Genomic DNA, 12,467 nt, shown 5'->3' on the forward strand with positions numbered 1-12,467 from the left:
GTGCAGCTACTTAGGTCATCCTCTGTTGGAACACAGGGTTTTAGCTCCTCCCTTTTTAAATCGACAACCACAGTAGACAACATCTGAGCACAGTTTAGTCACAGCTAGCAGGTCCCAAGGACCCAAACACAGATCCAGAAGACAGGCTGTTGTAGCTGTTTGCAAAGTCCAAAAAACACATGGGAGCGTAAAGCAAAACTAAATCCACATGGACTCAAAGGGAGGACGCACACAGGGAATGATCACAGGCTAAATAATTTTGATGTTTCGTCTGATGCTTAAGCCCCGAGGCCTGTGTCAAGGACAGGGGGCGTGCCCAAATAAAGCCCATCCCAACACCTGTATTGTTTTCTTCAGAAACCACATGACCAAAGATAAACGAGGAACCCTTTCTCTGAAATGACGTGACTGCTTCATGTCATTTGAACCGGATTTGAGCGGTTGAAAAGATGCGGGAATTTTTTTGTGGTCTGAGGTGATTCTGATGATCATCAGCAGTCTGCAACGAGATTATGGAGCACATCGAATGACCAGCAGATGTCACTAGTTCAAAATGAGCTGTTAAACAGGGTTTTGTGTGATCTGCCTTCTGGTGAAGCAATTGGCTGGAAAGATCCGACACGTTCACAGGCCTTCATCACACCATCACTACGGCGTTAAGAGACGCTAAGAAAAGGGAAAACAGCACTATTTCAAGTCATGAGGGTAATTATTAAGGAAGTTGACACAGCAGGGCGATGAGACACAGCTGAAGACAATCAAGACAATGCCTGAGGAAGTAAACTAATCACAAGACGCCAGAGACGGATGACTGTTAAAATAAAACAGGAAGCAACTCAGCAGATAATCACCAACAGAAACACTTGACAAGATACAGGATGACATAGAGAAGGCAAGCCTACTAAATCAAAATGTAATAAAAATTCAATAAAAAATATAACTAACAGAAACTAAATACTAAAATATAAGAGCTTTGGAGCTTCAACAGGGAGTCTAAAGTATTGTTAAGTAAGAGAATTCAGATCATTTTAGTAAATTAAGTTACATTTTTATAGATGGCGAAATGGAATTTTTAGCTTTTTAAAATTAAACCTACCTCAAAGAAAGCCTTTGGCAGGCCCTGGCATATAAAACAGAAATGGGATGATAAACCCATTAGTTATGTTGTTTGAATTAAAGCAGATCGCAGTCTTTAATGGCATCACTGAGTCATCTTTCTAAGAGTTTTTTGTAGCTTGGAATCAACCTGCACAATTACATTTAACATAATTTAGACAAATGACTAATTCCTCCCTCTCGAACTCTTTCTCCCTGCAGGTGACTGGGACTGTCATCCTCTAGATCCTGCAGTTTGGCATGTAAGTTTCACCAGTCAGGTTGTTCCTGAAGCTCTGCCCTGATCCCTTTCCTCACATATAGCTGCACTTATATTAAGTCTAATGTTGCATGGGACCCATGACCAAATTACCAGTATTTACAGTTGATAATGTGCTTTGTAAACATCCTCATGTCTTTGTCCCTTTAGCATCCAGTTTCGTGGCAGCCATCCAAAGAGGGTGATCACCTGATTGGGCGGATCACTCTGAGCAAGAGGTCAGCCATGCCCCGTGAGGCAGGCTCTCTCCTGGGACTAAAAGTAAGCAGGGATTCATTCACATTAAGATCTGTCCTCACTGAGACAACAGGCAGTGTTGGAGAGGACGGAGTGACATCTGATCTTATCGTACGTCTGTCTCATCTTTGTGTGCAGGTGGTAGGAGGGAAGATGACGGAGACAGGGAGACTTGGGGCCTTCATCACCAAAGTTAAAAAAGGGAGTCTGGCAGATGTCGTGGGACACCTACGTGCAGGTACAAAAAATAGAACATGTTGTTCCTTTGCAGGAGCTGCAGAACTGCAGACAGTATTGCTTTCATCTAGGAATGCATGTGAGATCAACCTTTGCATAGACATCAGTATGTACCTGTCATCTTTGCAGGCATGAGTAGTGTGCTTGTCATTGAAATTGTTAAATGCTAAAATGCTAAACATTTGTAGCAGCTTGTGGTGGCCTACAGAATAGTAATAATACTGGTGTTTTTATTGGTGTAATGTCTGTGGGAGCTGCCACTTGAACTCAAGCAATCAACCAGCCTGCTTGTGCTGCATTCACATTATACCAGACCTTTACTGGAGTGCTATTTTGAGGAGTTTGGTTTTGCCAGTTTTACACTGATAAATAATTTTCAAAGCATTTTAAAAAAGGAAAAAAAAGGAATGTGGGCAAAAGTAAGCAACCGCAGTCAGCTGTTGGGATTAAAGTGATATTAGAGCATATATAAGGAAGCACAGAATGTATAAACAGGCAATGTGTACAGTTCTGCAGTAAAGCAGTCATCATTCATGCTACATTTTGCTTATCTGACCACGCTGTGTCATGATTTGAATAATAATGGAGTAATGTATGGAGTGCTGAGGTCACGGGACTACTTCTGGCTGTAAATTTTGACTGTACAGCGACTCAGCTGCTGCTGAAAGTATTAACCCAGGGCCTTATTTATGCTTGAACATAGTGTTAAAATCACTCCTGAGAGGGAAAAAACATTTGAGGAGGTTCTGAGAGCTCCGTTTTCAATTTACAGGTCGGAAATCATCGTAACTCACCTAAAATGCTTTGTCACTGTGGGTTTAGTCAGGAAAAAAAGAAGGAGCCAACAAGAAAACCCAGGCAGCAGTGACCTTTATGGTGGGCTAAATAGTGGGTTGGCATACCAAACCAAACATGTAAAAATGGGCAGATAAAAAGACAGAAATGTGCCTCATCAAGTGCAAAAAAGTCCTTCCAGTCTCTGAAAACTCTCAGAAGTGTTTTTTTTTGTCTAATTTGACAACTTGGATCTTTTCATGATAATTCATGAAAGATGCAAGCGGCAATAAGTCACATTAATGTGCTGGACAACCACTTATTTTAAGTCTGGAGATTGATGAGATAAAATTGTTTCCACACTAAAGTCACATTAAATTAAATTATTTTCTCCATTAAAGTCAGAAACGAGGATGAAACAGGTTGTGGTTAATCGTGTGATTGACAAGTTTTAAGTGTCCACCCCTCGGTCATCCAGCGTCAGACAAGCTTGAAGTTTCACAAAAGGACTTTTCTTACCAAAGGGTGATGTTATGGTGACAATGTCCATTTTCTGAATACAGCCTTTGACCGATCATCGTCGGGTTTTTGTGTGGAGCACCCAGCAGAAAAGTTGCGCTGCACTTAACTGCACACTGAGGACATTTGATTTTTCAGTTTGACTTTAAGAAGCATTAATCTTGTTTTCAGGTGATGAGGTGTTGCAGTGGAACCGGAAGTCGTTGCCAGGAGCAACCAAGAAAGAAGTGTACAACATCATTCTCGAGTCCAAGGCTGAGCCTCAAGTGGAGATTGTTGTTTCGAGACCTATAGGGTGCGTTTGTTGTTACTAATGTGTACTGGTCATTGTTAAAGTACCACGGCTTTGATTTTCCTTCTGACGGACTTTTGATGTGTCTCCTTTATCTAAAAGCTCTGTGAACCGAATTATGTCCAAACACCTCTTGAGAAAAGTGTATAGAGCACATCAGTAAGTAGAGTGGAGCCCCTTCCCAATGTATCTTCCCTGAAATCCTTCAGATCCAAGAAAGACATCCCCTTTTTTCCACCTGTTCTTCAGTCCTTGGCCACCTGCTGTTTTCCCCACACTGTTAATATGACTGACTGGTTTTGTTCTTCTTCTACTGTGTTAGAAACTGTTGTTGTTTAGAGATATATGCCAGCTGAATGACATATAGTAAGGGAAGATTTGTATACACTCTGTGACTCTTCTGCTTTTTACAGAGACATCCCAAGAATCCCAGAGTCCTCCCACCCTCCTCTAGAATCTAGTAAGTTTTTATATCACCAGCTTAACAGGCTTTATATTTTAAAATGTGCTTTCAGTTAATGTTTTTTCCTATTATTCATTCTGTTGATCCCTCAGCAGGCTCCAGCTCCTTTGAGTCCCAGAAGATGGACCGTCCATCTATATCCGTGATGTCCCCTACTAGTCCCAGCACTCTCAGAGACCTTCCTCTGGTTCTGCCTGGACAGCTCTCTGTGAGTATCAGGAACAAACACAATGAGGTTCATCTGACTGGATATAGATTGAAAAGGATGCTAACTGCCTTTATGCATTGTTATAGGTGAAGCTGTGGTACGACAAAGTGGGCCATCAGCTGATTGTCAACGTCCTTCAAGCCATAGACCTGCCACCCCGACCAGACGGACGACCTCGAAACCCCTACGTCAAGATGTACTTCCTGCCTGATAGGAGGTCAGCTCATTGTGTTCATTTTTACTTATTGAGCATCTCACGGGTATTTCTTCATCTATAGTTTTTATTTTGAACAATAAAAAAAAACCATACTGTTCTCCTTCTTGCACACTGAATGAATCCATGATTTCTTCTCTCTTCCAGTGATAAGAGTAAACGACGGACTAAAACGGTGAAAAAGAGCGCTGAGCCCAAGTGGAACCAGACCTTTATTTATTCCCACGTTCATCGGCGAGACTTCAGAGAGCGCATGCTGGAGATCACAGTGTGGGACCAGCCTCGAGTCCAGGAGGAGGAGAGTGAATTCCTGGGCGAGGTGCGTGACAGCCACTGTCCAATCAAAGCCATTTTATTGGTTGAACTGTAAAACTTGTAATAGACACATCAAATTCCCTAAATCCACATTTTAACCTTAGTAGAAGAAACATATGTAAATGGTAAATGGCCTGTGTTTGTATAGCGTATTTTTTACATTTTCAAAATTAAAAAAATAAGGTGGAGATCAACTGAGAAGACCAGTTGCTAGATTTGCTGCACTTTAGGAACAGGGATGTTGTCCCATTATTGTCCGATAGAAGACTCCAGCTGCTTAACAGTCCTGGTTCTTCTTTGTGGAACCTTTGGTTTCATGATGCTCCAGATGTTTTTAGTTAGTCTGAACCTCAGGTAGGCCTAATCACTACACAAACTCTTCTACTACATGTATCTGCGGTATCTATGCTGTTGGAATCGATACAGTTTGGCATCATCTAGATGCAAAATGGAAGGTCTTCCCTGAATGTCAGTGTAGATGTCATATAAAGAAAAGCATACATTGCTCTAAAACGTGTAGATACTGTTGAGCATTGACGGTGTTTGAACTCTTCTTTAGTCCAGAGGATGTGGTGCACGTGTTTTAAATCCTGTCCTGTCTGGCAGCTTTTGGAATCAGAATGCAGAAGGACACGATGAACCTCTGTACTTCTATAAGATGCACGTTTATACCCAGTCATGTTACTGAGCTGTTACCATTTAACCTAATTAGTTGCAAACTGTTCCTGCCCTCACATTTCTAGCCTTTTGTTCCCTCATCCCAACTTTTGTCTTGCTGCCATCAAATTCAAAATGAACTAATATGCTATCAAATTGTTATTTATCTTGTAATGCCTCCCAGTCCAGCTCTTCAGTTCGAAGCAATGTTTTAGCCCCTCCCCTCTTAAGCTCCTCCTCTCTTGGCTCTTAAGTAGACTTTCATCTCATTGGCTGCCTCTCATAAATAGATGGTTGAAACAGCAGGCCAGAGCTGTTTTGGAGAAGAAATGAGAGATATCTGGTCTTACTGACTTCATTCAGACAAGTATTGATCATTTACATCAATAGTTCCAGATAATATAATTACATAAATAATTCTGCCAGCTCCCAAATGTTTCCCAATATCCCATAACTGGAAATCTTGGGATTTTTACTATGTTTTAAATTAAAGACACTTCTGATTACAGATGAAGATGATAGCAAGCAACCATAATTTATCCATAAAGGATTTTTTACTTACAGGAGTCACAAAACAGCAATACAAACTTAAAGAAAACAGTAGATAAAAGAATATAAACTTCAAAAGAACTGTTACTCTAAAAGCAATAAGAAAGTGAAAACAGTTTTTATAGTTTTTAAATGGTTTTTAAAAATTAAATGGTGCAAACATGTTTCTCAAATACCGGTCTGCGGAGAGAATGACAGGGGGAACTGTGAGAAACACCCATCACCCAAAATTTGCTAAGTCTGCCTAACATAGGATTTAACTTGTTGTATATTTACTGAATATGATTGCCTAAAGTTTCATTCTCTGAGTGGATGAAACTGATTTTCTTTTAAATGTCTTCACACGTGTGAAGATTTCTACTTTCCATTTTTCTCATGTGCCACCTCCCTTTCTGTCCCCCTCAGATCCTCATAGAGTTGGAGACGGCCTTGCTAGACGACATTCCTCACTGGTATAAGCTCCAGACACATGACGTGTCCTCTATACCTCTGCCACAGCCCTCTCCATACCTCCCACGGAGACACGTCCATGGAGACAGCCCCAGCAGGAAACTACAGAGTATGTGTGTCCATTTATTTGCAGGCTGTGTGTCCTTTAACCAACAGTGTTTGAGCGTGGTGGCTAACATTTCCTGTTCTGAGCCTTCTCCAGTGTCCCTCTCAGCGTGGGAGAATCTCTCAACCTTACCCTGTCTTGTGTGTGGGTGTTTTGCGTGTGCGTTTGTATGTGTGCAGGGTCTCATCGCATCATTGATACAGAGTTTGATGATGGTTTGATAGTAGTGACTAAAGGTGGGTGGGGGTCATGGTTATTGAGCGTTTCCTCGTAGTAGCCTGTAGGTGCCCAGCACTGCGTGAGAGAGCATCCTTGTGCATCCTCCCTTCATGTCCTGTGGAAACCTTTTGGGTCTGCTTCTATAAATTTCTAAAAATTTAACCTAAATTAAAATAATTAATTCAAGCTGAATCAGCAAAAACACCCGAAAGTATTTTGCAAATCATCACATTTCTTACTGGGGTGCAGATTCTGAATTTTTGCGTGAGGCTGCATGAGCATTTTCTCCTCTTTTGCTGGGTCTTAGAAACACCGACGCACTGAGTGCATGCTGCACTGCAGAGCTGCAGTAGTTCACTGCCATTCCACTACGTCTCCTGCAATCCTGCATGCTTCTATTCCTGCTCCTTACTTCACTGAAAGCACACTGAACACAGACAATAGAAGACATTTTAGCTACAGCTGCTTTGCTGGCTGCCTGTTTCTGCCCTCGCTTCAGTTCCAGTGTGCATTGATTTAGACATTAATGCAATTTTATTTAATTTTTTTGGTAGCCTTTAAAATGCCACAAGTATGATCAGGATACTATTTGAACATTACTATGATTTTATTTTATTTTCTTTTCCTTATTATTTTGTTTTGCCTCAAATAACAGAGCTCTGTACTACAATACCCACAATTCTTAGCCACAGCTTAAATCGTGCACCACAGGTGATGAATTCATTCACTCAACTATTCATTCATTGGCCAAAAAAAAGTGTTAATTTTAGTTGCAGTGCAAGTGTATACCTAACTGCATCTTGAGAGTCAGTTTTTATACATAGGTTGTTGTTTTTTTGTACTTATCCAACCAGCGATGCTTCCTGTGTATTCTTAGAAGCTCCCCAACTGGCTGCTACCTTTAATGATCCATACAAGTCATGATTGAGACCTTCGCCTCACTTCACTTTGCACAGTTCTGTTTCACATCCTGTCGTTCATATTTAAAGCTAGAGTTGGCAGACGTCTAGAAAGACCAAACCCCGCCCCCAAAAAACACCGAGCCAATGTCTCGGTGTCTCTGCAGAACACAAGTGGGTGTTCATCAGCCATTAGAGGAGGACGAGCAAAGTGACCACTGGCCTCTGCGCTCTACACTCCTGTCCCAGAATCTTGTCAGATTGCTGTATACCATTTCCAGTAATTCCCACGTGCGGTTAAATCAAAGTAAAGTTTGCAGTTTTACATCTTTGCATTGGTGGCCAAGAGTATTTTCTGTATCGTTAACCATTAATGAAACTTTTAAATCGTAGCATGTCACATGTTCCCAAATGTGAAGAGGTCAGAAGCCATACACCCCCCTCCTTTCACCCTATGTTAGCTTGAACTGGCCCCAACCCTTCTGTGGTATAAGAAAATGAACGAATGGGTGAAGAGATCACACTAAATTGGGAGCAATGTCTTGGCACGCCACTCAACCATTCCATATAAAGTTAGGTTAGGGTTAGAAGCAACGTCAAGGATTTCTGCCAGCCTAGTTAAGGGATGGCGTCACCGTTTTTTGACTCCTTAATGAAATGTCCTGCAGCCCCCTCTCTCCTATAACTGTCCTAACTCCACCCCATCAGACATATATAGGCTATACATCAGCTCCAGCAGCCAGAAGGCCATCCATGCTACGTCCACAACCAACTACATCAAGACCATCACAGAAAATTTAACTTAGCATCTTACCAATCCAGGGAGCAATGAGAGGTGCTGAATATAGTTTGTCATTCGCTCCTGAGATGAGATGTGTTTTAGTGCATTAAATGTCCCTTTTTTGGGCTGCTTTGCAATGTACGTAGTTGCTGTCGGTGGAATAGCCACTTTTAATTCAGGAATATCTGCCACTTAGTAAAGGGAAGTTCCCATGAATTTGTAGAAGGGCCAATTAGAGTAGCTTCTCTTTGACCTGTGATTGGCCAGAGTCTCCCATCACAAAGCCAGGAGGAGGTGGAGAAGTGTAGGTTTCTCTCACACAACAGGAGATGTTTTTTTCCTGTAAGACTCAAACATTACTGCCGATCTCAGCTTTAAATGAGGCTAATGCTCTGTTACTGCATTTTTTTCTGTATCATGTGACTTACTATAGCTTTGTAGGCTTGTAACTGTAAATGTCTGATCTGTCATCTCATCAGCCACTTCATGGGATTAAAACAAGCTGAGCTCAGGTCTGACAGACACATTTGCAGAAACAGTCACATGACCAGCTACACTGCGTTTGCAAGCTGCTTATTTGCCTGTAAAACATCCAGATGTGATGTTTTACAGTCTGTAGGTGAATGGCACCTGTAACGGTAGCGAGTAGTATTGACTCATTACAACTGGTGCACCCTTACCTAAGGACACAACTAATGCCTGGATGTGTGTGAGTGTTTGTATCCCTCCTGTGTGTATGTTATATCTGTGAATCTTGAAACATGTATTTTGCTTGTTTTGCACGTGTTTGTGTGTCCACACTGGATCTGTGTGCGGGTGCAGGCGCAGAGCGTAACTCCAGGGAGAGAGAGCGGGGCAGCACGTTGGCTGTGCCCGAGCAGCAGCGACCCGTCCAGCACCGCTCGCGCTCGGTGTCGCCTCACAGAGAGGACACGTGCAGAGCTCGGTCTCGGCCTGCACACGTGCCCATGCAAAGGTGAGTTACACCGGGGAGTTTTACCTGCTGAACTCTGAGTGATGATTTGGCAGGTGGGGGAACCCTAAAGAAAAGCTTGACGTTGCTTGTTAATTTGTGGACTGCAGCTGCGAGGATTACTGCTCGACAAGTCCGCTGCTGCATTGTTCTGGTCACGGCAGATGGCTGCCCTCTTTTGAGCCTCTTTCTGTTGGTTTCTTCTTGTTAAAAGGGAGTTTTTCCTTCCTACTGTCGCTGCTCACAGGGTGTCGTCTGATTGTTGGTGCTTTCTCTCTGTTATTGTAGGGTCTCTATCTTATTCTCTAAAGCACTTTTAGCCAACTGTTTGTGTTATTTGGTGAGGATAAATACAAAATAAAACCAGTACCGGTACCAAATAAAAGAAGATTTATTCATAACACACAGGAAAAAGCCCTGGGAAAGTGTTAATGATAAAAGTTAATGAGTTAATGATAACAACGATTAAAAAAAATAACGATAAAAACCCTGAAAACCATAAATTTCACACACGAGCCTTAACTCTCATGGCCCGGTACCGGGATGGGGGACCGCTGCACTAAACCATCTGAGATGTGACGTTACCAGATTCCCTGCTGGTTCTTTTAGTTACTAAATGAACATATAATAAAATATAAAATGCTTATTTAGTATTTTATTGTCACTATTTGAATTTAAGCAGAAATTAAGAAAAAAAATTGATTTAAAAAACCAAAATGAAGCTCAGGGCTCAGCCTGAGCATGGCTGCTGTGTGTAACAAATGATTTAACAGTAAAACTGTAAACAGTACAGCTGTGTAACGCAGGCAGGACAGGGCCCAAAATGCAGACTCACGGAGACGGGACCTCCAAAATACAGCTTTATTTACTGGGAGAAAAAGCGACACAAAACTAAAAAGTGAAACCTAAACACACGGGGAACACTGCTGACACGAATTAACGTGACGCCACAGGGGAAGCAGAACTAGACACACCGAACATGGAAGCCGGAGACCTTCACAATAAAACAGGAAACGGAGGAACATGACACAGAAATGGAGGAAAGGCAAAGACGGAGACAAGAGAGACATGGCAGACTGGGGAAACATGGATAAACATGGGCAGGGGGGACATAGAATGAAACAAGGGAAACAAGACGCAAGAACTCACACAACATATATACACACAGACACACAGAGAGAGACACAGAGGGCAAAACAGAGATGCTAAACAGAACAACCTAGGCACCGCAGATTAAACTCAAGACTACCAGCGTGGACTTAACCATGAACCATAATAGAAAATGACTTGAAAATACAAGAACACAACACACTGGGTCAAATGACCCAGGCACACGACAGACTCTGTGTGTCACAGCTGGCCAGATGTAAAGAGTAGATCGTATTCACCATTCTGACAGATCTCATCCCAGTTTGGGGAATATTTAATGAATTTACTTCTTTGGAGACCCACATATGGATGCTTTTGATGATGCTGTCTATATATTTCAATAATTGGAACAGCTGGAAGAGACAAACCACCTCAGCTCTTGTTAACATTTCATTAACCCAGGGAGAAGCTGGCAGTGCAGCAGAAGTTCAAATCTAAAATGTTTGATTGAGTGCCGGGTCTCCACAACATGGGTCACATTTCATGGGTGGTTGATCTGGAGATTTTTTCTGCTTTTTTCCCACAATAATAAAAGTTGTACATCAGTGTCTAATCACACTGTCTTTGAACTTGGGTAATGTATCCTCTCTCCAGGAAAACGTCCAGGAAAACACATAAAACTAAAACTATAAAGCAGCAGAGAGCTAAATATAACCAATGCAGAATACGGAAGCATAAAACAATAATCAACAAAAATAATAAAAAATGTAGAACTACAAAACCCCAAAACATGCCAAACTCAAACCTCTGGGTCCAAGACTCAGGGACCTTAACTGATACGCTAAACAAATCTGTAAACCAGAAAACACCACAACAGAGCACAGCTGACAGAAAATCATTAGCTGTGTAAATTCCTGAGTTAATGTATTTATTTCCCTTTGCACGCTCAGGCTGCAGCTCATCTCAAATGTCAAATCGACATCTTAGAGCTCTGAAACTTCAAACTTTTAGCTATTCGGTGCGCTCAGCTCTGATACTGTCCCGAAGCCAAACGAAGAGTGACAAATCACTTGTGTGTGAAAGGATCTTTACTCATTGAATTTTTGGTGATAAATAACCAACAAATGGACTGATTGACTTTGTAATGTGCCCTAATCGCTCTTCTAGCTTGTGTTCAGCACAGCAGTTGCCATGGTGATCTAGCCAGGTTAAAAGGCATCCACCTTCCTGGTACTGAAAACTCTGACTTTAGGCTCAACATGCCCGAACAACACATTAATCTTGCTTTGCAGTGCAGGCAGCATTTACCTAGAACGTTTCAATCTCACTTCTTACCCCTGCTCATCGTGTCTCTACATCAAATCTTCAGTCAGATCTCAGTAAAGCGAGAATAAACATGATAAAGTCACAACTTTATAGTTATTTCATTTTTCTTTCTTTTAATGACTGCACTCATTTTCACATTACATATAGAAATGACATGTTTTCTCATCATCAGGAGTTTGGATGAGATCCACCAGAACCGCCACCACTCCCACTCCCCCTCCCATTACCACGAGCCCCACTTGGAGCACCAACGCTCAGGTGACTCGGACTACGAGTACTCTGAGGACAGGTAACCTGCTGTTGGAATCTCCTGGGATCTTCAGGATGAGGGGCGGGGCAGTGAAAATCTCTTCTAGTTGACTTTTTTACTTGTAATAAAAGAAAGATTGACATGTGTCAGATCAATGGTTGATTCTCTAACAGCGAAACTGGCCATCATCAAACATGAACTTCTGGGGCTTTGACACAATTATATATATTTCTCAAAGGCTGAATATTGTTTTTGTTTATGTGTGTGTAATGTGATCTTGCCAAACTATTTTCTACTAATACTACTAACAGAGTGAAACTACCCATATGGAAAAGAAATAGAAAAAGAACTTGTGGTAAATGTTGAAGTTTTATGTGTATTTTAAAGTTTCGGGTTCCTTCACACAGAACATGGCATGTGCTGCACTTGCATCTGTAAGAATACTGGACCTCTGTTCTTCTTTGCATTAATTAAAAAGATTTGTTAGATATGTAGAGCAACAGAAAGGAACACTTAGGAAGTCTAAGCTGTGTT

At 41.7% G+C, this 12,467-nt stretch overlaps 1 protein-coding gene across 19 annotated transcripts in view; it reads left to right on the forward strand.

Annotated features, from left to right (window-relative positions):
• Nucleotides 1–12,467, forward strand: part of rims1b (regulating synaptic membrane exocytosis 1b) — a 92,895-nt gene that overhangs the window by 47,942 nt on the left and 32,486 nt on the right. For 10 of the 19 annotated variants that reach the window (XM_086297032.1, XM_086297046.1, XM_086297043.1 and 7 more), the window contains 13 exons: nucleotides 1,318–1,358; nucleotides 1,526–1,636; nucleotides 1,751–1,850; nucleotides 3,314–3,437; nucleotides 3,537–3,593; nucleotides 3,848–3,894; nucleotides 3,981–4,105; nucleotides 4,192–4,322; nucleotides 4,467–4,638; nucleotides 6,246–6,399; nucleotides 6,576–6,632; nucleotides 9,118–9,271; nucleotides 11,856–11,972. In XM_086297032.1, the coding sequence (XP_086153158.1) occupies nucleotides 1,318–1,358; nucleotides 1,526–1,636; nucleotides 1,751–1,850; nucleotides 3,314–3,437; nucleotides 3,537–3,593; nucleotides 3,848–3,894; nucleotides 3,981–4,105; nucleotides 4,192–4,322; nucleotides 4,467–4,638; nucleotides 6,246–6,399; nucleotides 6,576–6,632; nucleotides 9,118–9,271; nucleotides 11,856–11,972 (1,390 nt within the window). The remainder of the gene's footprint in view (nucleotides 1–1,317; nucleotides 1,359–1,525; nucleotides 1,637–1,750; nucleotides 1,851–3,313; nucleotides 3,438–3,536; nucleotides 3,594–3,847; nucleotides 3,895–3,980; nucleotides 4,106–4,191; nucleotides 4,323–4,466; nucleotides 4,639–6,245; nucleotides 6,400–6,575; nucleotides 6,633–9,117; nucleotides 9,272–11,855; nucleotides 11,973–12,467) is intronic. The other 9 variants (XM_086297038.1, XM_086297051.1, XM_086297039.1 and 6 more) reach the window with 7 other exon arrangements.

This window comes from Aulonocara sp. 'chitande type north' Nkhata Bay, linkage group LG6 (genome assembly GCF_057382095.1).
Source record: "Aulonocara sp. 'chitande type north' Nkhata Bay isolate Kocher_YH1m ecotype deep benthic linkage group LG6, A_spYH_male_GT1.1, whole genome shotgun sequence".
In the NCBI taxonomy this organism is placed as follows: Eukaryota; Metazoa; Chordata; class Actinopteri; order Cichliformes; family Cichlidae; genus Aulonocara; species Aulonocara sp. 'chitande type north' Nkhata Bay.